Consider the following 27201-nt stretch of genomic DNA (forward strand, 5'->3'; position numbering starts at 1 on the left):
CAGGGTCTGATATGTGGGCCATATTGGTGCTTATCAGGTGACCTTATCGACTCGATCATGCCGCCATTTTCGCCAGCCCCGATTTTTATTTTCCCTTGGGCCCTACATTTCGACCAAGCCTGCTCTCTTGAACACTTGCCATTTCAAAGATCATATTCGAACTCACTGCCCTCTTAGTATCCTGTTCAGGTCTGCCGCCGCGGGCTACGCCTTCAAAATGGCTCAGGGAACCGTCAAAATGTCGGCAAAGTCGTCGCAGCCTACGAAAAACAAGGGCACGATGAAGAAAGGCGCAAGGGTCTTCAAGCCCAAAAAGTCAAATCAATCCACCAAGGCTGACAAGATTGTTAAAAAGTACACGTCTGGTTTGGTCGGTCAGACCGAGAAGTTGCTCGGGGAGAGGGCTGGCCACTTGGAGCTGATCGGCAAGGGCAGAACGAAGAACAAGGACGCCGCCGGCTCCAACAAGACCGGTGGTTCCAAGAAATTCGGCTGAGTCCTCGTCGCTGCCTGGCTGACTCGGGAATCGCACTGAGACAGGTCATATTTCAGTGACCCTCTTGAGGGCAGGGCCAGCTCGCGGAGGACATGAGGCGGGCTCTCTGGTCAAGGAACAGAAACCCGCCCAAAAAAAAAAAAAAGAAACTTCAACCAAGCGTTGCGCATTCATCTTGGACCCAGACACCTATGGCCCCAGATCCAGTCACCGAATGTTTAGGGTTATACGTCATCCCTGGGTATTATTTTATATGCCTGTCTTAGGAACGCAACTATGCTTGGCTCGCATGGAGGTGTTCCTACCTGGGTCTCCAAAATTCCGCTCAGCACTGGATCAGGAACATATAAACAAGACTCTTTTATCAAGCAGCCAGCACAGGCAATTCGCCCACGGCCTTACTCAAGGGATACAGTACGACTAGATTGGGACCATCTTTAAAAGGGGGGGGGGGGGGGGATTGCGTACAGAACTGGGGACCTACGAGACGAATTCATTAGTGAGAATCAAGTAGGCACCTGGTTCAGGATTTGCGGAAGACTTCTCATAAATCATTCACTAGCACTAGTGGTTGGAGAGGAGTAGCGCACAATAATACCCACAATCAGAACCATGCGGTTCTTTCAAATAGTAACCAAGAGCTCTCAATCAATTTGACCCTTCAAGTGCACTGGAAATAGCTTCACTCGCTGGAATGCAGAGGTTTTGGGAGGGCGTACTCTCTTCTGCTCATACTACGCTCTATGCAGGCTTGACTTTGAGTTAAGATATTATCGGTATCTTGAACGTCAGATCCATATTGGACCAAGGGAACCCTGCTCCTATTCCATTTCTCGTGATTTATACAATGCATATTCAACCTGAAAACGAAAGTATTCAGCTATTGGGTTGATAGGTTTCCGATGCAACAGATCAGCTACCTTCGTCCTCGAGGTCTGATGCCAAACAACTTCTGCCCTCCAGAAGCCACCTGAATAATCAGCTATCTTATTTGTCAGACCCCTACCATATGGTTATTTTGAGGCCATGGAGCTGTCTCCTTAGAGCTCGTGACTTCTACCCAACCCGCCTCTTCTTGGCATGTCATTTGGAGGGACCCGCGTTGAAATGCCAAGTGTCTTTGTAAGTCGTGGCTGCATATAGTCATTTCGGAGCGTGCGCACATGTCAGAACTATCCATATTTCTTGATTGCTTTCTCATTGGGGTACCCGTATACTGACTATGAACCTTCTAAACACAAATCAAGTTGCTGTTAAAGAAAAAAAGACAGGACCGTTAGGCCAACCCAGGTTCCGACTAGGTATAAGCGATTGTGACGATACCCATTCCTCTCAGTAATGATCGTGCGCAATGAGCCTAGCCATCATTAACAGCCAAACAGATTTGCTCAGCCAAACTCGAAGCATATGAATCTGGAACAATCTGAGCGTGCCCCGGGAGACTTGGCAGCTTAAGCATATACCAACAGCCTCAATGTATCAACGGTGTCCTCATCATATTTCGACCCACTTTCGTTATCTTCCATGAATAGCCTGCGAATAGCCTCCCACGCAAGTAAACAAATTAAAATGGTCTCCCCTATTCCAAACGACGTACCTAAGGGGATCCGAGCCATTAAAGAAAACAGAAGAGCCAGCGGAACACCTGCGAAAGAAAGAAAAAGAAAGAAAAAAAGGACGACAAAAGCCAACAAATTATCATAAGCCCCCCCAAGTTTGTCCTGATACCGGTCCGATCGTCGTTCATTTTCCGTATGCTTCCAATCATTTCTGTCTTTACGCCTAGAAAAAAAAACTCCGTCAAATAATATCAGGAGAGTCGGTGTATCAAATTGTGGTCATGGATAGGCGTGCTGACCCGGATCTTCCTCAACACAGCAGAAAGTGACAACCAATTTGTCTCCGAGCACAACCTTCTCAAACAGAGATTATCGTGATGACATGTCTCGTCTTGGTCGAAAGTAACTTTTCCAGTCAATTATAATGGACTGAGTACTTTACAAGGCCAGAAGAGGCTCCTTCTCCTCCGTGATCGGCTCGGTGGTCTTGATGTCGGTCGTAGGGGCAGAAGGGAGGTCATGGGCCAGGTTGTCCGCAGGGGCAGGGGCAGCAGGCGTCTTAGAGACTGTCTCGGGGGAGCGGCCACGGAGCAGCGACTGAGCCTTGGCGGTACAGTCTCCCATGTACTGCTTGGTGAGCTCAGTAGCTTGCGCGGTATGCTTGCCAGCGACCTCCTTGAGCTGGTTGGTCTGGGACTCAACGATGCTGGAAACCTGCTTCAGGTGCTCGTCGATCATCTCCTTGTTTGTCTTGTAGATAAGAGGAGCCACAAAGGCAAGGGTGGTGGTCATGAGGGCGAGACCCCAGTATGGAACAATCTTGACCAGCCAGTAAGAGATCAAGGCTCCAACACAGGCCTGATTGTATCATTCTTGTTAGCTCAACATACTCATGCAGCAGCCAAAATAGGGGAATTCTAAGCATGACTTACAACTGCGGAAACGGTAACATTCTCCGCGAACAAAATGCGCTGGGACTCAATGCAAAAGAAGTTGAGAAGCTCGTGAACATCACCAGTCATGCTCTCGAGAGTTTCACGCGAGACTGTGTAGTAACGGCGGGGCCGAAGCTGGCTGGCGAAGCCGGTGCCGAGGATGGCCTTACCAACGACCTCGGCAGCGACAGTGGTAGCGAGAACATAACCGGAAAGCTTCAGACTCCACCGAATGACATCCAGGTATCTAACCGCAAAGATGAAAGTAACGATGGAGGCATACGCGATCCCAGAAGCGCCTATAGCATAAAACGATCTTATCAGCCAACCGTCGGGAATTCGACCATATTTCACAGGGACAAGTTTCGCAAACGAAGCTTACGAGGGTTATTCCAGGAGAGAAGCTCCGAGAAAAATGAGTGGTAGTGCGTCAACGGCTGGCCAGTGGCAGCGGGCTGAGTAGGTGTCTGGCGAGATGCAGCGAGGTTGTTGAGCTCTGCAGTCGTCTTGGCGGACTGATCCTTGACATTCTGAGCGACGGGGCCTGTCGCAAAAGCAATAATAGGGTTAGTTAGCAGCTGATTGACTATCTAGTCGACAGGTAGTTTTGGAGTGCAGCTACACCAGTACCACCACTGCCCCCCACGATGGCAACCTAGGAGGACAGCTTTCGTAGGAAACGTGGGCAAGGATGTACACACCGTTGGTTACAGAATCATACGCAGCAGCAGCATCTTGAAGTATTTGGGTCAGCTACTTGATTCCATGATGGTATTTGCTCCCAGGTGCGGCAGGGCAATGTGGGCGCGGGGTTCCAAACACTAAACTTTGCGAGGGTTAGCCGGTGAATCCGATGAGTTTCAAATAGAACACATTTGTTTTTTTACACACCTTACTGTTCTTCAGGGCATCAATGTTGGAGCCACCATTGGCAGCGGGAGCTGTGTCGGCCATCGCAGCGGGTGTTTATGAGGAAATGTTGTTGCGATTTCGATCAGGTTTCGCGTTGCGAGTAGGTGAGGGTGCTGTGATGGTTTGGGTTCGTTTGGGCGGTCGGATTTTAGAAGTAAAGTGGTGAGTTGCTAAAAGCTGTGAGGTAGGTTAGGTAAAGGGACCTAGGTAGGTGGTAGTAGCTGAGCAGCGACGGGTGTGACTGGTGGCGTCAACTACGTCAGCATCGCTTCGTTCTTTTCGCATGGATGCAACTCTGACTGCTCGTCCATATTCTCCTCGGCAAGAAGGTATTTAGGAATTGTAATTTACCTGACAACAACTCTGCGAATCTCGTTCTGTTTGAAAGCTGCCTGTTTACTTTCGGGAATCCGCGAATGTTTTTTACGGGGAGAGAAATGCTATGCTGTTGGTTTTGTGAAGTAACAGGTGGTGGGTAGGTAGGTAGGTAGACAAGATTTGCGTGGGTGCAGACTGATCAACGATGTCTGTGACGACGCTGGCCGGGGTGGTCCCCCTTTACATCAAGACAAACAAGCAAAAATTTCGGGGTGGATCCAAGCAAGCCCTTTGGGTGACTGACAGACAGCTACTGCTTGGCTACTGGTAAGGAGGTACAGTACCGTAGGTACTCACTAATTACCACGTAGCAAATACCCTAACTTGATAGTCGGACTGCGATTATTTTCTTGCAAGCATTGGATCCCAGTCCACTGAAAACGTCTCACCGGCCACCCGCCTCTCTACCCTTCTTGCCCAAAATGCGATAGGGTGAGTGTGGCTTATGTCGTGTGTCGTGTGCTGTTTCTGCCTATGACGATATCATGCCCTGCCGACAGCAGCGCTGGTTCGAAACACCTGCATGAAGGACTCAGGATTTTATGCGTACACCTGGCTCGCTACTACAGTAGACCTCATGCACCAACGTTCACGGGAGTCATCCCTCCTTATCGCGACATTGGAAGACTCCAAACAATAGCTAACGAATGACTCCCGTTCAGTTTGCGTGATCGTACCAACCCAGAAAATGATCTAACCTATTCCATAACAAGTCCTCAGCCTTTTTTTCCCTGTCTCTTTTCCTTTCCTTTGCTTTCCTTATCTTTGCGTTTTGGTCATAAAATGCAGGATAAGATGAGCAATACAAATCGCCTTAGTGTACGTACTTCGTATCTATCTAGCTTCATCGGAACATGCCAGAACGTATCCATCATGAAGAAAAAAAAATAAGGTGGGAACATCCAAAAAAGATGTTGCATTGGCGTCATCCTGGCCATTAGTCCCCACCAGAGGGAATCTCTTGCATGTGATTGCGGTGGGCGCTCACCCCTTTCTCAACCGTGGTCAGCCATTCTACTATGAACAAGCAAGCACAGCTGCATAGGACCCAAACCTCCTCCACCTAGACTGCGCCGTTGCTTCTGGGCTGCTCATCCAAATCCGGCATTTGCCCACATGACGCCACGGTCGCCAAAGGATTTTTGCTTTCTCTTGCCCAAACCGCCAGTCTACATATCCCCACCAAAAACTAAAAGCTGTTATGTATACTCAATAGTAGGTAGGTAAGAAATGAATTGGAGGCAAGTACCGTAGGTAGAAACCGGCGTTAAAGCTTGCCCTTTTGACTATCGCACGGTCGTTCGTCAAATGTTACCTTAAGGTAGTCGCAACGGATGAAACTGTAGAAAGTAAAAAGACACTGTAGTCGGGTTCTTTTCCTCTTTTTGGTTTGCGACAAGCTAACGGCCCGTCTGCCGGTGGTGGTACTGCGGCGGAGAGTTGTGGATTCCGTTACAGTTTAGAAAGAAAATCATAGAAAAAAAAAATAAAAAAAAAAAAATAAAAAAAAAACCCCACGTTGAAAACCAAGTCATGCATTTCGAACTTTCGACGGACACTCTAGCCCGGGTTGTCTTTAGACGATCTTACACCTTAGCTGTAAGGCCTAGTTCTAGAACAACAGAGGGGGAAATCATCAGAAAGATAATTATGAGAAGAATCGTGACTTCTTGGGCTGATAATTAGCACAGCCTAAAAAGTCTCAGGTGCACAGAGTTGCCTGATGGTTTGCGACCAGCCTCAACGGTTGCATGGTTCTACAACTAGCTTTAACACACCGTTCTGTACGGAGTAATCCCCATTCGTGATGGGTTGCTTCTTGAAGTTGACAGATGCTGACGTAGATCTTGTCATCATAGACAAACCTGTTGCCCACAAAATCCATTAACTGGGAAGAAAGAGAAAGAAAACGGGGGAAAAGTGTGCAACTGTTTCTATTACTACTTAAGAATTTGCTTCCTAAACTAAATTTTGTTGCATCTTTCATCATCCAAACACGACCAGACAAGGTCTGTTTTACTTACCATCTCACCCAACAGCATGAGGTGAATGCCCAACAATGGACCTATTATAACCACGAGCAAATCAAGGAACAAAAGTAAGCGATCCATCATAAAATGCAATGCAAAACTCATTCGTCTTTAAATAATAAACTATTTCTGCCTTTGCGGGTTAAACAAGCATGACCTCGCGTGTTCAATAAAATGCTCTATCAGCCTGGGCGTTTCCATCTCTGTATGTATCTGGCCACGACCTTTGCGGAGTGATGGTATCAAATATATCTGTGTCTCTGTTCACTGCAGATATAACAAGACAAACAAGTAACAGGATCGTAGGAGCAAACTGGCCGATGGTATTCCCAACGTTCCAAAACATCGTGCCACCACAATCTGTGCATGCTTTGCCCACTTTACTAATAACTTTTTTATATAGAGTAGAGAAAAAAAAGAAGAAAAAACAGGGCCGAGAAGAACCAAAAAGTCCCGTAAGAAGACACAAGCAAGAAGAACACCCCCATTCAAAAAGCGTCGGGAAAAGCAGCGACAGTATTCGTTTGTATTCGTCATATCATTAACCTCGCCTCCAACCCCAGAAACCGCCGGCGGCAGGAGCGCCACCGGCAGGAGGTGTGGAGACAGGCGTAGGAGCAGCGGGAGCAGCGGGGGCTGGCGCCGCCCCCGTTTTGGCCGACGCAGTCTCCGCAATAGTAGTTGTCAAGCGCCCAAACATGCCCATGGCAGCTGAGGCAGCCGCTGATGCCCCGGCGGCTGCTCCTGAGTTGGGTTGAGCCGCAGGTATCGAGTCCCCAGGACCTACGCCGAGAGATTCTCGCAGAGCTTTGAGCTTTTGCTTGGCCTCGTCAGCTTCTTGTCTAGCTATGGCCTCGGCAGTCTTTGCCTGCACAAGCTCCAGCAAGAGGGCATCGTGTTCGCTGGATGGCGCTGACGTTGAAGGGGGAACCAGCGATTCTCGAGAGCCAGGACCACGAGCAGAGGTGGTTGTGAAGATTGAAGATGCCCGCTTCAGCGAAGGAGGCGAGCCGGAGCCCGCCTGCGAGGCCTGGGAGGGTGTTGACAGACTCCGGCCAAGTTTGAGTTCCCGAAGCCCGCCCGCTGCGCCTGCACCAGTGCCATTCGCCCTTCCAAACCATTCGGTGGCGCCTCCTATGGCACTCTGATCGGGCGGTGATGTGTTCTCAACGGCCGATGCCCTGGCCCTCATAGAGTGTATTTGTTTCTCGAGCCTCTGCTTGTCCTGGAATGCGGTGCGGACATGGGACTGGCTTGCGCGCAGTTGATCCTTTAGTGAGGATATCTCTTGTTGAAGATCTGCTTCCCTGCGAGACTGATCTTGACTTTTCGCAAGTTCGTTGTTCAATTGCTCTTTTGTTCTAGCCAGCTGGTCGCGTAGTTCTGTTTTCGTCTCGACAATCAGCGAGGCGCTGGTTTCGGTATCATCGCTGAAACGGTTCTCCACGGAACTGACTAGAGCAGCCAACTGACCCGTCTCCGACTCGGAGCTATCAGCATCTGGACTAGCTTGGGCGGTGCCGTTTTCTTGCAGGCCGTGAAGCAAATTTTTCACAGCCTGCCTGTCTTCTTCCCTTTCTTCGCGCTCCCTTTGCAGCTGCTCGGCTAAAAGGACTTGTTGGCGTTGGAGATCGCTAAGCGACAGGAGAAGCTCCTCGATGTATCGGTCATCAGCGGTGCTGCCCTTGGCGGCGGAGTGCTGGTTCTGTTGGGGAATGTGCGAATCTCTCGAGATGGATGTCGCTTCGGTAGATGCCGAGCTCAGAACGCTAGCAGCGGACGAGGTTGAAGTTGAAGTCGAGTTCGCCTCCATGGAATTCAGGGTCGAGGCCAAGCTCTGCTTGGAGGTGCTCCTCCGAAGCATGCTGGTCGGTCGCGAAGGAGCAGCCAACCCGGGACTGTTGGTGACGAAAGATGCAGCGGTCGAAGCTGCGGAAGACGCAACGTTGGAAGGTGGCGTCGTCGAGGCGTTGGTTGTTGGAGTGATGGTGGATGAAGATGAGATGGAGCTAGGGGTTGGGACTGCGGGTGGCTGCGATTGTGGTTTGGACGAGGTGGGGCCGCTGGAGATTGAAGAAGTGAACCGACCCAAAAATCGGGAGGCTGCGGTGCTGACATCCGAGGTTTGCCGCGCGGCATTGGGACTGCCAAGCCTTAGCTGGGTCGACTCACGATAGTAAGCCTGCTCGAGCGCGACCAATCGCTCTCGGTTGACAATATCGCTGAGTGAGACGACGTCCTGAATAAATTCATCGGCGTTGTAATTGTAGCAATCCCACAATCCGCGCGAGAGGCACAGCGCCAAAACCCCATCCAACTCCGTGCACGCTAACAATCGCCTTTCGTTCTTCCGCATTAGCGACAATGCCACCCTGAGTAGGGTCTCTGTCGATCCCTCCGCAAATAGCACGTCGTAGATGCGAAACAGAAATGGCAGGGGAGCCGCGGTCCCGAAGAAAGAGAGGAACCATTGTGAAACGTATACAGGGTCGACCTGTAAATCATCCAAGTGGCTCGACAAAACCGGAAGATGCTCGTGAATCAGCTGGTTGAATTGCCATATGCGGACATGCAAACCAGATAAGTCGGGTAGGAAACAGCTGCGAAGATCATAATTCTCCATCAACCTGTTGCAAGAATACGGGTTAGCCATTGATCCATGATATCCGGGTTGCCATGATCTGGCTCCTCCGCTGGTAGCGCTTGCTGACATGGAATGCACGTTGCATTGCATTGCAGTGCACCGTATCGCATCGCCTGGCCTGAGTCCCCGCCATGATCCATGATGCTCGCTCGATTCTATCGGCGTTCAATCTAAGGGTCTCCATTTCACACGTACCTGACCAAAACGCAGAATGCCTGCTTGTCGGGCATGTGCATTAATAGTGGTCCGACCAAAAAGGCAAGTCCTTGGCAGTACCCAATCTCGGGGTCGTAAATCGAATAACACTTGAGCACCCTGCCGAGCATCCGCTGTCCCTCCCCGTCGGCCTCGCGGAACATGTCCACACCAGGGAAACTGCGACCGAGGTCCTTGCTGATGATGCACTCAAATGGGCTCGACTCGCCAGACAAGTACTCGAACTGTTCCTCCAGTGCGACATCGCGGGCGCCTGACATGCTGGTCCATACAACACCGCGAAGCGGCGGTGGGATTCCTTTGCGAATCTTGTGGGACAATAGCGTCGGTAATCTGGCGGCCGTCTGTTCATAATCCTTCACCAAGGCAGCGTAAAATTCCAGATCGGTCATCGGCGGTGGCGGTAGCATCGAGTACCGTAGAGCCGACGGCGTGGGACCCGTAACCATGTTTCTCAGTTGCGCCATCGAGGGCGGTCGTGACTTGCGTTTGTCGTCAATGAGCCTAGCCTTGGCGCTCTTTGGATTTGTTGCAAGTTTGGCATTTTCTTGCTCTAACCTCGCAAGTAAGAGTGCGGTCTGCGAAATGGTAGGGTTTTGTTAGCATCATCAATGTCTTGCCCTCTCGCTGCATTGTCAGCCTTGCAGTAATCACAACTGCTAGGATATAGTGTATTGAGGCTGTGATCGTGGTGCTGATCCCCACAACGCGTAGAAAGGTACCACGCCCAGAATAGTAAGCCAATCAGTCAACCACCCAAAAAAAGACCTACATTGTCCGCAGTTTCTTCGTTCAATTGTTCGTCCTCGCGTTTTTGAAGAGATTCCCAATTCACAACATCTTCGGGATCAGGCGGTGGCGAAGCAGTACGGTTGTTGATCGGTTCGCGAACAAGTTCGGGTGTCGGAGTCGCTGCATCATCCCGCTCAATACTTGAATTCTCCCCTTCCTTAACAACCGTGCCGCTCTCATCATCCTCTGTCACTGCCGCGAGTTCATCCTGTAGATTTGGGCCGATCGTCGGTTTTTCTGTCACCAACTCAACACCCTCCACAGCCATGTTCCTGTCGCCTGCAGTCTCCGCCATGGTGCTGATGGACACGTGTTCGTGGATTGCAATGCCCTCTCTGGCGAGCCCCGGATGAGAAGACCCGACGCCTGTGTCGATAGTCAAAGGAGACTCAGGCGCAGAGAGTCGGACCGTCACCATGGAATCGTGAGCGGTTTCGGTTTTCGTAGCAACGATCGGTTGGCTCGCGGTCGAAGCCGGAGCTGGCGAATCCTCTCCTTGTATGCCGGCCGTCGAGCCCAGCAAGGCCGTAGAGGCACGATTTAGAAGTGCACTGTCACTTCCGTTGCTGACCGCGGCGGCAGGCTCAATGGTCGTTGAGGGTCGTGGCGTTATCGGTTCCGAGGCAGCTTGAACGGGATGAGGCGCGGTAACCATGTCATTCTCCAAAACGGTACTTTGGCTAGGCTCCATTTTGAAGCCCAGGCAGAATGTGTAGGACTAGACACGACGGAGTAGTGAACGTGTTTTTTTTTCAGGCGGCGGTAGTGACTGGAATGTGGCTCGAGTCCACCGAGGTTTAAAATGCCACCGCCTGGCACTTGTGGTATTTCGAGTTGTGAATTCTTCAGACTCGGCGAAAAGGTTGGTTGTTTGTCAGACTTGGCGGTTCCTCGGTCAGGGAGTGGCAAAACCTGCTGCTCAAAGAACCTCCCGCACCTTGGAAGCTGTGCGAACGCAGCAGCAACATGCAGTAGCAGGAGTAGCTGGGAGCTGGAGATTGAAGCCAAAACCAAAGGTGCTGACTGGTTGTCGCGGAGATCAAGCAGGAACTGAAATTCACCAATGCCGACAGCCACCCCCCAAAAGGGAGTTAGAGTAACTTTGGACAGGCCTAATGCAGTGCAAGGATCGCATGCAGGTCAGGGGGGGTAGTGCCTGACAGAAGCGTCAAAAATGCGCAAACAGAGGATCTTATTCGCTGCAGAGCCAAGTGTGGTCAGGGATGGAGATCGTTGGAATTTTGGTTTTGCTGCAAGTGTCACAGTGTCACAGAAGTCACCAACCAAGTAAGTGCAAGCTGGAGGGGTCACCTGAAAAAGGGAAATTGCCCCAGTTCTTTGTTTCATGGATTCAGGCGTTTGAACTCGACTGGTTGACGCAGGTCTTGCGATAAAAAGAGGATCCTTTGGGTATGTTTTCTTTGATAAGAACCATGGCAACCTAGGTGTGTTTTCATATTACTGTTGACAATACTAAACATAAACAATAATTTGGCGGTAAAGTCTTTTGTGACATGGATAGCAAGGAGCAAGGAAGCAACAAAAACAGTGGAGGACAGGAAATAGGATGGAGCCGAACCATCCCACGAATTACGTATGTTCCGGCGCCCAAGCGGCAGCTAGCGAAATCACACTCGGTATCGACTATCATAATGCCCTCCACTGGAAGGTATATGATAGATTTCCAGGTTGCTTATTTCCTCGGCCTTTTCTTGATTTACTCGGGAGCCGGCAGGCTAGAAATCCACGCTTTGTTTCCTGCCAAGGGGCATGATTTCCTTGGGTCAAGCAGGTGTAGATTTTATAAACAGTAATTCAGTTCCACAATACTCAGTCATGATCGTCTCCATACCAGGCATTTACGCGTCGTAGGTTTTGGCTGACACTGTACGGTACCTGCATAGGATCTGCCAAGGGACCCGCTCACTCTAGGCGGGCGCCTCTAATTTAAGAACCGCTGCCCTCGCCACCTTACCCATATTTGCCTAAGGTACGGAGTAGCAAACCTTGCCTACATAGTAGAACTAACGTGGTCTAGACCTAGCAGCATTAACACCAGCCACTCTGTGTTTTGCTTCGATAGAGTCAACCCATTCTAACCCCGATTAAAGATAGGTAGGTAGGTACCTAGGTAGGCAGTAATTTCATCACAAGTATTCCTACCGGTAGGAAAGGTCGGAACAAATGCCCCAAAGAGACACAACTTGAAGCCGCGAGGCTCGAGCCGTTCATCCCAGGGTGTGACGCGGTTTTTACCATTTTTTCACCTTTCTTTTACGCCTGGGCAAAACTCCGTGACTAAGCAAGCACCCATAGTAATTTCATAAGTGGACTTCCAAGCCTGATATTGTTGAACCCAAAAGGAAGATTTTCGACGGGGAAGATGCCACAGTAGACAAACATTGCCGGCCGGTGTTACATTGAATGCATTGAACGCAAGGCCTACTTTCGGAAACCCTTGATTCAATACCGCGCCTTGAACCCCCATGCGATTCAGCGGATCGCGCCGCTTTGCACGAAACAACCCTTTTGAAATTTCTGAAGGGAACAGGTCAATCCCCCAACGACGTCTTTTTTTTTTCCTTGGCTGTGAGTCTACCTACATTAGACGAAGGCGCCAGCATCTCGGTGTAAAACGTGCCTGATGACGTAGAGAATCCCGTTACTGTATCTACGTACCTTGTCGACCTATCAGGTACTTCCCGTCGATAAGGTACCTCGAGTGAAAATTAAACGCAGCCTAGGGCAGAGTACAACCGAACCCCCTCCATCAGGCCACTGTACCTTCAAAGAGCTGCCCGCAGGCACGCAGGCACAGTAAGCAAGCACCGAGCGAGAAGCAACCAAGCCGACTGTCACCCTCGACGACCAAGATCCGCGCACCAATCGGATGAGGGATTCGTTTCTTAGTCTGTAACCAACCTGCAACCTAATCGCTCTGCCGTAACGGCTCGATTGTGGAATTGCCAAAAAAAAAAAAAAAAAAAAAAAAAAGAGAGAGAGAAAAGCGCCGGGATCAGCCCGAGGGCGTGGCGCAACTTTTCTTTTAGATTCTCGATCCTGCGGTTACTGCAAATGGGTCGCAAGGGGACATTTTCTTGCGTGAGTAAGTTTGTTAGTGGTAAGTACGCCCATTCTCCTGATACACGGCCATTCAAAGGGCAAATACAAGGGATTACAAGAGGTGACTGCAAAGGTAGGGAAAAGACAACTGCTAAGAACATATAACGATCGCCCAGCACTGGTAAATGCATAACGAGAAGAGGGTACAGCACCTTGCCACCAGCAATGACACTTCCTTTTCCCCCCTGCTTTCAGATGTATGCCTCCTCATACTCGGGTAAATAAGCTTGGCAAGATTTCCTAAAACCAGAATGGTCAGGTTGCAGGCTGAGCATCAAAGCCATATCGATGGAATCTGACCCAGCTCCTATTCTGGAAGCCTGTTCTGCACGCCACCCCCTTACATTGATTAGCTTACTACTACTAGAGTACAGGTTGTGACAGATCGCTACAAAAATAAGAAGAGTTAAAGACATTAAGCAACCCGTATTAATGCCGCTTGCCTCTGCGCCAACAAAGCCACCCACCAGTAGAGTCGCGCTCCGCTATTCCAGAATGCCGTATGCGCCACACGATCCAAGATAAAGCAAATTATAATGTGCAGAATATTCCAGTAAACCGTCTGGACCCCCTAAATATCTTGAGGGTCTTTTCAAGTGTGTATCGCAGGCAGGTGCCGGGAGACAAGAGAAATCAGAACTGATATAATACCGCGAGGAGGACCTCAACTACCACTCAAAATATACTGCCTCGCCAAAATATTCGTCCGGATCAGCGGTATAGTACTGGCCATCTGCTTGAACAGAACCAGAGCCAGACAAGTAGCCTTCCGCAAGATCAATGGCATATGTTTGGCCATCCCCGTAGCCAGTCCCATAACCAAGTGGGCTGTCAAAGTGGAGATGTGCGAGTGCGTGACCGTATAGCCCTTGCAGGCTCGTACTGCTACCCAGTTCAAAATGTTCAGCCTGCTCGCTTTCTTCACCGTAAAGTCCATATCCCTAATTGGACTGAAGTGGTGCCATCTGCTGACCGGGCATGCCCATATGGGACATTTGAGGCGTGCCACGAGAACCTGGCTGAGGCGCCATCCCTGGACTCGCTTGATTTGGATTTCTGTGAGCCTGGTGGTTCTGGTACATGTGCATCTGGGCAGTCTGACCTTGGCCCATGGCTTGGAGGTTATGCTGATTTTGCATGTGCATCTGAGGCTGACCATGTCCCGGGGCCATACCCTGCATATGCATCTGCATCTGCATCGGTACCTGCCCTTGGCCTACCTGGCCTTGCATCTGCGCCGGTGGTGGTTGACTCTGGGGTGTCTGGCCCTGCATCGTTTCCTGCATCTTCTGTCCGTATATGGGCTCTTTTGAGTAGTCCACGCCAGGATATAGCGTTTGCAGGCGTTCGTACAGTGTCCTAACCAGGTTCACCCTTTCTTCACGATCAACGTGAGGATCTGCAGCCTCTTCTGAGCCATCGGGTTTTGGCGGTATGTTCCTGAGTTTAATCGACAGGTTTGCCGGTGGTGGTGTTAGATAAGCCGGACATGGCAACACCGTCTTGCGATCTGTTAGCGTCATCAAGTACGCAATATTTGACTGCAACCGTCTCATGACACTGTAATGAGGATTTCTTAGCTAAGTGTTACAAGAATGGGGGAAACAAGGTTATAGATTAAGAATTACACGACGGCTTACTGTAGAAGATCGTTATTTATTGGTTGTTCCACGGCTGTAGGCTCCCTGGGAATAGTATTGCCAGCTGGGTCTTTCGTGTCGTTTTCGACCTTGTGCGCAAAGTGAGTATTTTGGAGGACCAAAGCTTCGTACATGAGCTCGTTATTGATCTCGAGAATAGTGGCGATGCGCTCTTGCTCTCGGGCATGCGCTCCGGGACTGAGTGGTGTTTGCGACACGGTTGCATCGAGCGGGTTGCCGCCAGGGCCCATCTGTGGGAAAGTCGGCGTCTGGGGTGTGGTCACAGTCGCACTGCTCGGTTGCTGTTGTGCATGTTGCTGTGGTGGCTGTTGCTGTTGCTGTGGTGGTGGTGGTTGTTGTTGTTGTTGTTGCTGCTGCTGATGAGGATGATGCTGCTGCTGCTGATGCTGTTGATGGTTTTGATGCTGCTGCTGATGCTGTTGATGGTTTTGATGCTGCTGCTGCTGATGTTGCTGTTGATGCTGATGCTGTTGATGTTGCTGGGTTTGTTGTTGTTGTTGTTGTTGTTGTTGTTGTTGTTGCTGCTGCTGGGGTTGCTGCTGGGGTTGCTGCTGAGGTTGTTGCGGTGGTTGCGGCTGCGCTTGCGCTTGCTTTGCAGCCTGGGGAGGCTGCTGTGGGTGAGAAAACTGTCCATGATGAGGCGGCATCGTGTTAGGACTGGCTTGCGCCTGCGCCTGAGCGGCCATTGGGTTAAACGCCCTCTGCTGGTGACCTGGTCCCATGGATGGATGGTGCTGTTGCGACTGGTGCATTCGTTGCTGTTGCTGCATCATGTGCTGCTGCTGTTGCTGCTGTATTGCTTGCGCATTCATCGGGTAACCTGGCATCGGGCCGGCCATGGGATTGAAGTTGCCTGCCATCTGGGGTTGGGCGGGTGAGGGGATGCCGACACCGTATTGAGACGCGGTGTAGGGCGTCTGGTACGACACTGCAAAATGGGACAGACGCATCAGCGACCGGCCGTCACACCTCCTGGACGGCGGAGGCCCAGGGGACGCGACGAAGAACGCGTCCGGGATGGGAGGAAACATAGCTTACTCTGACCATTCGGTGCCATGTGAGATGGCATCATACCGGGAGGATTCTGCTGCATCATGCCGGCGGCTCCGGGCCCAGGTGTCGGCATGATGCCAGGACCTGGTGGGAAATGGCCGTGGGAGGAAGCCATTGCGTATTGCTGCTGCTGTTGCTGTGGAGCGTACATCATAGACTGCGGCGGTTGGCCTAAGTCTTGCCCGGTCTGTAGGTGAAGGTTCTGCGGTGGTGGGGCGGCACCATTGAAGGTTGGACCGGGTGCGTTGTTGGGAAAGCCATAGGGCGGCGGCTGCTGATACGACATGGCTTGAGTGGCAGCGGGCTGGGCGGCGGCGGCGGCAAGCCAGCGACCGGCGACGCGACCTCAGATGTAACAAGCAAACACAAGACAATGGGGGTGGATCAAGAGGCTCCGGGAAACGCCAGCAGCAGATGTCGGTTGCTTGCCGGGAGGGGTGTGATGGGTTGAACCAGAGGGGACTGGACTCAATGGACGACTTGGATTGATCGATGGTCTGCGCTGCCTGGAGAACGTTTGTGTGGTGGCCCAAACAAGAGCGCGAAGCAAGGAACCTAACTTTCTCTGTGCTTGTTCTGCGCAGCTCGTGCGCGTAAGTGGGGCTTGCCAGGGGGTCTCCCTGTTGATACAGCCAATGGGATTACGACAATACTCGAGTACCTTGATGCGGACACGCCCCTGCCAAGGTGGCACCTTGCCTTGCTTGCCAAAGGCATTAATATGTGTAAATTTTTGACTCAGAATAAATCCCTAGCTTGGTGTAGCTCAAGATGAGGAAAGAATAAATTCAGGCCGCGCATCTCTGTTGAAGGTTTTGCATTCCCAGTCTCGGTCGGAGAAGTCAACAGTTATCCATTACGGTACTCTTCAAAGCAGCAGGCCGTTTCTTGTCAGTGGCCGGCAGTAGAAGCGTGGGGCTGACTGGCTTTTTTTTTTTCTCCGCAGGCCGTGGAGAAAACTCCATCAAGACCAAACTGCCCTTTGTGTAATTAATTACCTGCTTAGCTCCGCTTGACATTTTCACTTTGCAGTTGGGATGATGGTCTTCATGGCTTGATGGGCCATGGATCCGGCATCTCGCAATTTACTTTTGAGACTGGAGTGCTTCGTTCCAAACAATCAAGTTGCCAGTCGGCTCCTTTCTGCCAATGGGGTTTCTTCTGTTGTTATATTACTGACTATTCCAGCTTTAGATATGTCCCTGGTACATATCGTTATAGAGGCAGGGAATCATTAGTATAATCAACAATCCCCATGTACACTGACTGGCCTGCTTGGTTTCTGTTCTACTACGACACCCAAGTCTTTCCGTATGCCGATTTGTCACCAAGAACTTGGAGGAACTCGTCCGCAATATGCAATGCTGAAGACAATCAAATATACAAGATTAGCAGTCGCTCAGGCACACAAAGGAGAACGGAGCTCCACAAGAGAGTATGGTATAAACAAATACTCACAAGTCCGTTCAGACGGGTGCAGCTCATCATACCTGAAGCAAACAGATGTTAGATTATCGTCAACACATTTATAACACACGAGTTCAGCATAAGTCGCCGTGATGCTCACCACATGAAGCTTGAATCGGGTTCAGCAGCATTAACACAGTCAGAGCTGTTCTGCGGACGGCAGTAGTGATAGAAGCCGGTTGAATTTGCCGGCGCGTCGAAGTAGGCATCTGGGGTGTTCGAAATGTCGGTCAAGAAGCCATGGACGTCGAAGATGGAGAAAACAGCCTTGGGCCACCGGCTCTGGACCAATAAATTGAACGGTACGCCGTAGTCAAAGACCGTGTTGATAGTGCTTGTGTACTGCATCATCTTTTGGCTGTATTGAGTTTCATTGTAGCTCGTCTTGTTGAGCCAGAAGACAGAGTCCCCGGAGCCACCACTCCCGCTAGGGGCGTACAGAGGGGACAGGTCTAGGGGTGCCTCATTCAGCAGCACAAAGCGGCGACCGCCAGCGGCGTATATCCCATCAAAGACCTCCCTAATGAGTCACCCAAATGGTAAGTCAGACAGACATACCCAAGTATTGAATGTGTAGTGCCTAGTTACGGAAACCTACCAGACGCAATCGGTGAATGTACTAAGATTCTTCCCAGCGACCTGTGAATCGGTCAGAAACGCATTCTGACCGATATCATTGGTCCCGATCCACAAGGCATAAACAGTGTTCTCGGCTGTGCGGTCTCCGGCATAAAGCACATCACCAGGAACCGTAGCGTCTGCCACAAACGACGGCAACTCATCTTCGAGTACCGTGGGGAAGGTTCTGTTGAGGCCAGTGAAATAGCGAGGAGTGATCTTGTTTGAGCAAACAGCACCGCTGACCGCGTAGTCAAAATATCTCGAGCCCACGGCTCGTGAAGCAAACTGGCCCCATGCGAGGCCACCGCTGGCCGTCTGATTGACCTCAGGGTGGAGGACGCCCGGCGGGGGAGGGTTAGCTTGGTTGAGGAGATAGTATTGAAGCCGCCCGTTGTCTGTGAAACTGTCACCAAATGTGATCAAGTTGTCAAACGGCTTATCGCGTGCCTGGCAAGGTGAAGCGGCCGAGATGGCGCCCAAGCACAGAAAAATAAGAGGATGCATGGCTTATAAAGCGGCCTGTATAGAGAAAGATTCTATCACCACGGGGGAGACACCAAAAAGCAGCTATCACTTGACGTAACCGAGCAAGCAGGTACTAAGAGAAGGAAGCACATGATCACGCCGCTGCTGAGGGGTGCAGCACGCACACGGTATATATATATTATATCGTGATGGAGCCATTAGGCTGCTGCTGACTGGCAACACACGCATATGTGCAATCCTCCCAGCCTGGAAACAGGGTCGGCTTTTGTCGTTGCAATAGGTGAGAAAGAGGGGAAATGAGAAGCCCAGCCGTGTGACCCCGTCATGGTGCATGCAGGCTAATCCGACCAGACCGGAATTCGGTCTGACGCAATGAATATTGCCCTCATTGTCACCTGCAAAGGGGGATCTTCGAGGCGCTGGCTGGCTGGCAAAAGTAAGCAGTTGAGCGTAGTGATTACGCTCTGATTTCGTTTCTTTCCCGAGGTGACATTATGAGCTTTTTGAGCGGCAGACATGATTCCTTTGCAACTTAGAAATTAATGCAACCTTGGCCTGAGGCCATACGCCAGTTCTAGTAGACCATTGGGGTTGAAAAGAGTAATCAGTATGAGCTCCCGTATGTATACTCAACGTTGTAGCACGTATGCTAGAAGTGAGACGTTGATTTGGCTGGTGTGGATGCCTGAGAAAGTCAATGGGCGGCAGATAATGAATGCGGGCGGGCCTGTGTCAATTGAGTTGTGCACTGTTCAAACCAGGGGAATGTTGTGACAACGTATTGGTAACCACATGTGTAAATAATTAACACTGATTGGTATACCTTGCGAATAAAAATATCTGAAGATTAGCTTAGTTTTAAGCTAAGTAATTGTATTTTTCACTGATATGGTCAAACAAGGCGCAAATATTTCTGGTGTTTCCAGATCACGTTTTTACAAGATATTGAACCTCAGGTAGGCGGGCACTGTACGTACACAGGAGGTAGTCTACGCGAAGGATTGATTGCTGGGCCAGGATTTGCGATAGTTTTCTATTATGATAATTTATTTGTTTCTCTTGCGTTACAATCCTCACCTGACCGTTATTCAATATCAAATCTTGCTGTAACTTTTGTAGATAGGCCCTCTACTCGTTGATTCGTATGATTTTGAATGAAGTATCTTCCTCAACCAGCCAGAAGCCCAGCCGAAATCGGCAACCCAATAACACTGGGTCTGCAATTCGTCCAAAAGGCCCTACCGACAGCATAATCATTGATATGCGCTTTGTAGTAAAGCGTATTCTCAGAACTGAGTCACACACGCCAGACAGAAGTAGCACTTGAATAATTAATAAATTACGTCTTTGTACTCAACCACGTCAAGCCTTATACTTGGAATTTTTTTTTTCCCTTTTGGCAGATTTTTAATTTCGTCATAATTTATTTCTCATCTACCGCCATGTCACCTTTCAATCTACAAACATGCGCCCGTCCCAACATATTGGCCCTGCAACCATATCGCTGCGCCAGAGAGTAAGTGCTTACTTACACGCAACGGATCTAGATAACGATCAAAAATGATTCACTTCTCTGACTGCATCACTAATTGTTTCTTTCTTCTTCCCCCGCAGCGATTACAAAGATGACGGAACCAAGGTCCTGCTCGACGCGAATGAAAATGCCTTTGGCCCCTCCATCGCACCCGACGATGCGCAGGCCATCCTAGGGCAAGGCGCCACGACGGGCGGTCCGGACCTGGACCTCCTGGGTCTGCACAGGTACCCCGACCCTCACCAGGCCGACTTGAAGCAGCTGTTGTGCAATTTGCGCAACACAAAGGTGCACACCTCGGGAACGCTGCTTCCTGAGAACCTCTTCGTCGGCGTGGGCAGCGACGAGGCCATCGACGGCCTGCTGCGCTGCTTCTGCGTCCCCGCCCGGGACCGCATCCTGGTCTGCCCGCCCACCTACGGCATGTACTCGGTATCGGCGCAGGTCAACGACGTCGGCCTCGTCAAGGTGCCACTGCTCCCCGCGCCGGAATTCGCGCTCGACACCGACGCCGTACTCGCGGCGCTGTCGGCCGACGACGCCGACACCATCAAGCTGGTCTACCTCTGTTCTCCCGGCAACCCCACCGCGTCGCTGCTGGCCAAGGAGGACGTGAAGCGCGTGCTGGAACACCCGACGTGGAACGGCGTCGTGGTGCTGGACGAGGCCTACGTCGACTTTGCGCCAGACGGCACCTCCCTCGCAGAGTGGGTGCTCGAGTGGCCCAATCTGGTCGTCATGCAGACCTTCTCCAAGGCCTTTGGACTGGCCGGAATCCGTCTTGGCGCTGCCTTTGCCTCGGCCGAGATCGCCAGCCTGCTTAACTCTCTCAAGGCGCCTTACAACATCTCCAGCCCTACCAGCGCCCTGGCTTCGTACGCCGCATCGCCCAAGGGTTTGGCCGCGATGCGGGCGAGCCGGGAAAAGATCATCCAGCAACGGGATCGGCTCATTGCCGAGATTGCCAAGATTGACGGTGTCGGCAAGTTGATGGGAGGTACTGCTAGCAACTTCTTGCTCTACGAGATACTCAATGCTCAAGGGCAGCCGGACAATGCGACTGCGCTTGCTGTCTACGAGAGATTGGCCGAGTCCAGAGGTGTTGTTGTGCGCTTCCGGGGTAAAGAGCACGGATGTCTTGGTTGCCTGAGAATAACGGTTGGCACCGAGGACGAGGTCACAAGGTTTCTCGCTTCACTCAAGGAGATTCTGGCCCAAGTCAGGGGCTGAGGTCATGTGGGGTATTTTCAGGTGGCTCGGGTATATCACGGCAACGAAAACAAAAAAAGAAAAAGAAAAAAAAAAGGATCAATTCTGACGATGTAGACAGGCGAGCGTAAAAGCCAATAGACATTACAAACCTCTTCATTTCTACCTTATGCGTTTGAAAACAGTGGAGCGGTGTTACTTTCTTTATTTTCGCATAGCCAGAACTGATATTCAAAGTTAGGCGCCAGGTGCCTACCTACCATGCACCTTGGTACCCTCGATCTAGCGGGTCGCAGCACACGCTGCTCGCGACGTCAAATGTCATCATCAATCACGCAACAAACATCGACCAACCCGTATCAAGCCATTGACTTGTAATCTCATTTCGCCTGAAATTTTACTGTCGCTTCTCTTTGGTCAGGTCATGTCCACGTAGGAAAATTAGTTGCAAAAACAAGTTTACCTGTCGTTAATTCCTTCTCTGTGATCCAACGTCCAACCTAATCCTTACCTACCTACCCTAGATCCCCCATCGAAAATCGGCACCTTGCGATCATGTTCTCCCAGGTCGCGAGGTGCCACCTGGCAACGCCGCAAAGCCACAGGGTCCTGCGGCAGTTCTCCTCATCGTCCCCGCGGCAGATCGACTACACGCACGCCGTCGTCGGTGGTGGCGTGGTGGGCCTAGCCGTGTGCCGCGCCCTCTCAGCACGACCCGGCACCAGCACTCTGCTGCTCGAGCGCCACTCTGCCGTTGGCACCGAGACCTCGTCTCGCAACAGCGAGGTCATCCACGCGGGTATCTATTACGGCCAGGGCACGCTCAAGACGGAGCTCTGCGTCCGGGGCCGCGGCCTGCTGTACGACTTTTGCCGCACCCGCTCCGTGCCCCACCGGCAGACTGGTAAGTGGATCGTCGCGCAGGACGAAACGCAGCGCGAGGCCCTCGGGCGCATTTACGAGCACGCTGGCCGGCCGGGGATCGGCGTGCCGCTGCGCTGGGTCGGGCGCGAAGAGGCGCGGCGGCGCGAGCCCGACGTCCGCGCTGAAGCGGGCGTACTCGAGAGCCCCGAGACGGGTATCGTGGACAGCCACGCCCTGATGCTGGCGCTGCAGGGAGAGTTTGAGGAGAACGGAGGGGACGTGGCGCTGCTGTCGCGCGTGGTCAGCGTCGAGCCCCTCGGCGGCGGTAGGGGTTGGTCGCTGGCCGTGAGGAGCAACGATGAGACGACCACCATCACCGCCGAGACGGTCATCAACGCCGCCGGCCTGGGCGCTGTCGACCTGCACAACATGATTGTGCCCTCGGCGCGGCACCTGAGGATGTTCTACGCCAAGGGGAACTACTTTTCGTATGGGGCGTCGCGGCCTCGCGTGGGGACGCTGGTCTATCCGGCTCCGCCGACCTGGTGGTGCTGGGCTCGGCACCCATCTCACCTTGGACATGGCTGGCCGCATCAGGTTCGGTCCCGACGTGGAATGGGTAGACTCGCCTAATGACCTTGCTGTGAACTCTGCCAGACTCCCCGAAGCAATTGCCGAGATTAAGCAATATCTTCCTGGCGTTGACGAGCAGGCCCTGACGCCAGACTACGCTGGCATCAGGCCCAAGCTGGGAGAGAGAGGCGCTGTTGTTTCGGGGAGTGGCTTTTTGGATTTTGTTATTCGGAAGGAGGATGGATTCGAGGGCTGGATCAACCTTCTGGGCATCGAGAGCCCTGGACTAACAAGTAGCCTTGCGATTGCAGAAGAAGTTGAAAGATTGTTATATAGATGAATAAGAAATGCAACTAGTTCTAGACAGCAGTTCAGAGAACTTGGCATCCAAAAATAGTCTCCAGCCATTCTTAAATTCGGACCATGCCGATTTCAACTTGAGGATTCCTATTCTACCTATCTGCTACTTTAAAATACAATTTAATGATGAAATAACTACAATACATGCAATAAGTAAATTCATATAACGCTGCAATATGATGGTTGTACTTTTAGGGTATAATATCACACTCATAAGAGAAAAAGAAAAAGACCTCTTGCCGTAAAAAAAAAAAAAAAACTATTCGTTTCCTCGTTTCTTGGTGCTGCACAAGAGCGCAGCGGGGGATCTTTCAGCGCAGTTGAATGCTAGGATTAAACTTGCGTGAATGGATGTCCACGTGGAACTCATATATGCCGTCTACGGCACCGACGTATCTGCAAAGAGTCCATGTTAGCATCCAGCCTAGAAGGCAGTCCATGCTGATCTTCCGACCGTCGTTTTCACTCACAAAATCGATCCGTCGTCACTCCAGGTCAATCCGGCAGTTTCGTCGCCCGCCGTCCTGGTAGTGGCTCTGTTCGTGTGCATCCCAACCTGCCTCAACAACGAAAACCACGCCGCCTCGTGGTCCCTCAGCGCATGATCCCTCAGTGACGCAATGGTTGCCACGTTGCTCGAAGTCTGCCGAGGCTCCGCGGTCGTTTCGTTCATATAGATAGGAAGTTCGCTTCCACCAAGGGGATGATTGGAAACAGCAATGTTAGACATTGCCCCGTAAAGAGCTCCCAATTCACCCCAGCTGCTTATTCGCGCATTGCCACCCGTGTTGTCAGTCCCAGTAGTCGTACGGGTAGCAATATTTGAACGACGCGCTGGAAGCTGAATTGGTAAAGTGAGTCCCGCCATCCAGTCGGGATCTCGCGCCGAATCAGACTGTGTTGTCGAAACCCTGGTTTGTGTTGTCCCAGGTTCGACTCTAGAGGCTGCGTTTGAGTCTGCAGCCGTCCCCACACTGGCTCGATACCGTTCCGTCCAATAGCGCTCCGTAGTGGCGCTTGAGGATGACGTTTCCTCCTCATTGTCGCGGAGAAACCGCTGGACAAGCTCTCTGTGTGCGTCAACGTTCTGCTCTCGCCTTTGGCCCGCAAAGTCACCAGTTCGTCTGGCCTCTTGTTCCTGACCTTGCGATGCTGCACCCTCGTTGCGTGCCGGCCGCCCTTCCTGTGCTCTCCTTTGTCGCGAAAGGCGCTCCTCGCGCGCATTCCTCTCCTGTACTCGCATATACATCCTAGTGGCGGGGCTCAATGTCTGCCCTGCAATACGCGACGGGTCCTCGATACGATTAGCGGCCTCGCTAATCAAAAAGTCCGCCAACGCATCGCGACGCTCCGATTCCCAGCGCGCTCTTTCACTGTCGGTCGACTGGGCAGGCGCCGGCGGTAGTGCAGGCCTTCGCGCCCTGGCCATGTTACGTTCTGCTTCCCGTTCTCTCTCACTATCAATCAACTGGGCTGGCGGCGGTGGTGCTGTCGGCCTCGACTCCGCCCCAGTCGCTGCGGCTGCCCTGGCCAAATATGGGGCTGTAGTTGTCGAACTGTATCGATGCCTCATTAATTCTCGGGCCGCTGCCGCTCGTTGCTCTCTCCGTCGCCTGTGCTCTTGCAGCGCCTCTAGAACCTGGGTTTCTTCTCCAGTCAGCGGACTTTGGTAACTGTCCTCTTGACGAGTACGCTGGCCTCCAGAATCCGAAGTGTCAATTGTTCTTAGTAGATCCCCAGCCGCTGTGCCAGATCGGGACGTATGAGTGTCCAATCTTCTTGGGTCAATGACGCTCTTGTCAGCTATATCCAAATGCTCTGTTGCCTTGTCTTCTCCATTGAGATAGAGTATTTGACGTGTAGCGAATCCGGAACGCAAGTCCGCGACCCCCGCGCGGCCGCGGTCTTCCGACCATGCCAAAATGTCATGTGGGCCGGGGGAAAATGCCATCTCCCGCACTGCACCCAGGGCCGAAAGAGGGTCATGAGGAGAGGCATTGTCAACTGCTGGCCTTGAAGACGGAAAGTAAGCGCGAAGCGCGTCCTCCCCATGTTCCAATATGGCAGATGTTTCAAAAATAGAGATCATGCCATACTGTGTCCCTACTGCGAGATAAGAGCCTGTGTTAGAGAAGCAAGCCGCAAAGCTACCGCGGTGATCTGATTTGTCATGCTTCCGCTGGCTTTTCAAATGGACCTTTTGCACTAGCTGCCAAGAACTTATGGATCGCTCCATCGATACATCACCCCCAAGGCTGGTGTCAGGCGTGTCGGCACGCTCATGAACATAGAGATATGGGTCGTCACCGACTGCAACGAGGAGATGTCCGTCAGGAGAGATGAGTGCCCGGTTCACACAGTCTGGGTATTCTAAATTGTCGATACTGTCCATGGTTTGAAGATCGACAATGGTGACGTGCTTATCGTTGTTTGCTAACACAGCAACCGGCGACTTGTAAGCACGTTCGTGCGGTTGCACATAGTTTGGCGGGAACCATAGGGTTATACAGTTGACGCGCTCTTTGCCGAAAACCTTATTCCGTGGCATAGGCGCAATCAGGTGGGAGCGTGGAAATGGTATCATCGATGCATCGGATCTGCCCGCGGGGAAAGATATAGGGGGAGAATTTCGACCAGGCAAGGAGCCTCTGCGAGTAGCGGTTTGAGGTTCGACCTGAACCGCAACGAACTCCCCCGTCTCCCCACCACAGCAAACCCATCCATTTTGAGCCACGAGACAACGAGGGGAGAATGACAGAAGCTGTATAGTTTCGGTCTCAAGAGACTTGGTGTCTAGCCTTTGTAGGTGGAGGTTGCCATTACCAGTGGCGAAATAGACGACCCCATCGCGGCCACTACCGATTAATGACCGAAGCTGCCAATGTCTGCCATTTGATACTGTCAGTGAGCGACATGCTAGCGATCGAGGTTGTAAGGGATGAAACGCACATCGGAACGACTGAAGTGCGGTAATGGCGTCGCTTTCGTTTCGAAATGAGGGTTTCCGTCGCACATAGGCTGTGGTACATAGGCGGGTGCGTTAGCATGAGTGCACGCTAGTAGATAATGTACAACATCATGAACTCAATGATACAAAGCTTCAGGTGCTGAAGCTGACGGAAGCGACGTTAGGAAGAAGAATAAAAAACACATACGGGGTGCTCTCCGTCACGGCCATGCTCGTTGGCGCCGCCGACGATGTTTGGTTGCAAAACGATTTCTGATTTCGATCGACGCAGTTCGGTGTTTGACCAACGCGTAGGGAACTCAAGTTCTTCCAGCTGAAAAAAAAAAATGATACCTGCGTCGTTGCGCAGATGTCACGCCCGGTTGGCACGTACAGCAGCCGATCGGTGTGTTATGTCACTTCAATGTGAGGTTGTGGTGATGTCGATTCCAGCCGTTTGGTTGTCTGGCTGAACGTGGGGAACGCGGGATTCCGCCTGCGCTACAATACGACGTAATCACAGTACGGCAAGCGGCAGAATGGACTTTATTGCATACGGTGGGCCGAAATTAACTTGACTTGAATCCACAATGCTAGTGTCCACTGGCTAGCGAGGTTCTCCTGTCAAAGAAGGCAGAGCTTAGGAATGGACACAGACGACGAAGGGAAGAGGGAAAACGTTGACAAAATACCCGTTGGCGCAGTGCTTGGTGTCTGCGATCACAGACTTTGGTTGTTGAAGATTCGGTAAAACAAGTAACTAAGGCAAAATTGAATGAACAAAGGCAATGCGTTGTGACAAAAGTGCAGGGGATAATACAAAGTAAGTTAGGCCAATGCTGGCTCTCATTCGCCCATAGGGCCATAGCACATGTTGCCAACGTGAGGCGAGGCAAAGCGTTTGCCTGCACTTGACGTAAATGTTCAGGCTGAACAAAAGAATGGTACGAGCACACTACCTGGGACCATCCGCCTTACCTAAGGACCGGATGGTGTACTCGAGTGGTAAGAAAATGGTTGCTCATTTGTTACGAAAAAATTAAAGCTCTAAATATGCGCACCCCAAGCCACGCCATGCATATTAGGGAATGCCGGGGAACACGCGAAGTATAATAGGGTTTCTCTTGACGTGGGCGACAGGAAAATGACTACAACCGAGCAGTACAGTGATAAATTAGAGGGCATGTGTTAAATGTGTAACCTGGAGAAAGTATCAAGATTTCTGGTAGAGAAAAGTTTCGCCTAACTGAGGTACATACATAAAGGTACTGTGACAGTAAAACTCCTTGCGACAAAAGATTACTAATGAGATTCATGCTCATCGTACTATCGTAGTCAATC

The 27201-nt window shown here is 51.5% G+C and overlaps 8 protein-coding genes across 8 annotated transcripts; 3 read left to right on the forward strand and 5 right to left on the reverse strand.

Annotated features, from left to right (window-relative positions):
• The first annotated feature begins 50 nt into the window (after positions 1 to 50).
• On the forward strand, positions 51 to 955 carry MGG_04198 (uncharacterized protein). Its single transcript, XM_003719576.1, has one exon. It carries the CDS (start codon positions 218 to 220, stop codon positions 494 to 496), a length of 279 nt encoding a protein of 92 aa, XP_003719624.1. The 5' UTR covers positions 51 to 217; the 3' UTR covers positions 497 to 955.
• A 718-nt stretch (positions 956 to 1673) lies between these two features.
• On the reverse strand, positions 1674 to 4486 carry MGG_04197 (uncharacterized protein). Its single transcript, XM_003719577.1, has 6 exons — positions 4259 to 4486; positions 3887 to 4079; positions 3692 to 3724; positions 3373 to 3534; positions 2988 to 3289; positions 1674 to 2913 (listed from the first exon to the last, which is right to left on the reverse strand). Exons 2-6 carry the CDS (start codon positions 3942 to 3944, stop codon positions 2494 to 2496), a joined length of 975 nt encoding a protein of 324 aa, XP_003719625.1. The 5' UTR covers positions 3945 to 4079; positions 4259 to 4486; the 3' UTR covers positions 1674 to 2493.
• A 1914-nt stretch (positions 4487 to 6400) lies between these two features.
• MGG_04196 (uncharacterized protein) lies at positions 6401 to 11059 on the reverse strand. Its single transcript, XM_003719578.1, has 3 exons — positions 9943 to 11059; positions 9150 to 9748; positions 6401 to 8937 (listed from the first exon to the last, which is right to left on the reverse strand). Exons 1-3 carry the CDS (start codon positions 10651 to 10653, stop codon positions 6852 to 6854), a joined length of 3396 nt encoding a protein of 1131 aa, XP_003719626.1. The 5' UTR covers positions 10654 to 11059; the 3' UTR covers positions 6401 to 6851.
• A 2213-nt stretch (positions 11060 to 13272) lies between these two features.
• MGG_04195 (uncharacterized protein) lies at positions 13273 to 16341 on the reverse strand. Its single transcript, XM_003719579.1, has 3 exons — positions 15785 to 16341; positions 14726 to 15674; positions 13273 to 14645 (listed from the first exon to the last, which is right to left on the reverse strand). The coding sequence occupies exons 1-3, from the start codon at positions 16083 to 16085 to the stop codon at positions 14027 to 14029; spliced, it is 1869 nt and encodes a 622-aa protein (XP_003719627.1). The 5' UTR covers positions 16086 to 16341; the 3' UTR covers positions 13273 to 14026.
• Positions 16342 to 16775: 434 nt separating this feature from the next.
• MGG_04194 (acetyl esterase) lies at positions 16776 to 19026 on the reverse strand. Its single transcript, XM_003719580.1, has 4 exons — positions 17865 to 19026; positions 17367 to 17786; positions 17258 to 17289; positions 16776 to 17163 (listed from the first exon to the last, which is right to left on the reverse strand). Exons 1-4 carry the CDS (start codon positions 18389 to 18391, stop codon positions 17090 to 17092), a joined length of 1053 nt encoding a protein of 350 aa, XP_003719628.1. The 5' UTR covers positions 18392 to 19026; the 3' UTR covers positions 16776 to 17089.
• Positions 19027 to 19650: 624 nt separating this feature from the next.
• MGG_14904 (histidinol-phosphate aminotransferase) lies at positions 19651 to 21281 on the forward strand. The gene is made up of 2 exons (XM_003719581.1): positions 19651 to 19889; positions 19988 to 21281. Exons 1-2 carry the CDS (start codon positions 19816 to 19818, stop codon positions 21135 to 21137), a joined length of 1224 nt encoding a protein of 407 aa, XP_003719629.1. The 5' UTR covers positions 19651 to 19815; the 3' UTR covers positions 21138 to 21281.
• A 390-nt stretch (positions 21282 to 21671) lies between these two features.
• MGG_14905 (L-2-hydroxyglutarate dehydrogenase) lies at positions 21672 to 22893 on the forward strand (the record flags this gene model as incomplete). Its single annotated transcript, XM_003719582.1, has 2 exons — positions 21672 to 22525; positions 22578 to 22893. The coding sequence occupies 2 exons, from the start codon at positions 21672 to 21674 to the stop codon at positions 22891 to 22893; spliced, it is 1170 nt and encodes a 389-aa protein (XP_003719630.1).
• An 86-nt stretch (positions 22894 to 22979) lies between these two features.
• Positions 22980 to 27156, reverse strand: MGG_14906 (uncharacterized protein). The gene is made up of 5 exons (XM_003719583.1): positions 26553 to 27156; positions 26069 to 26481; positions 25863 to 25931; positions 23384 to 25798; positions 22980 to 23309 (listed from the first exon to the last, which is right to left on the reverse strand). The coding sequence occupies exons 2-5, from the start codon at positions 26089 to 26091 to the stop codon at positions 23225 to 23227; spliced, it is 2592 nt and encodes an 863-aa protein (XP_003719631.1). The 5' UTR covers positions 26092 to 26481; positions 26553 to 27156; the 3' UTR covers positions 22980 to 23224.
• Positions 27157 to 27201: the final 45 nt, after the last annotated feature.

Source organism: Pyricularia oryzae, chromosome 6 (assembly GCF_000002495.2).
Source record: "Pyricularia oryzae 70-15 chromosome 6, whole genome shotgun sequence".
Lineage (NCBI taxonomy): Eukaryota > Fungi > Ascomycota > Sordariomycetes > Magnaporthales > Pyriculariaceae > Pyricularia > Pyricularia oryzae.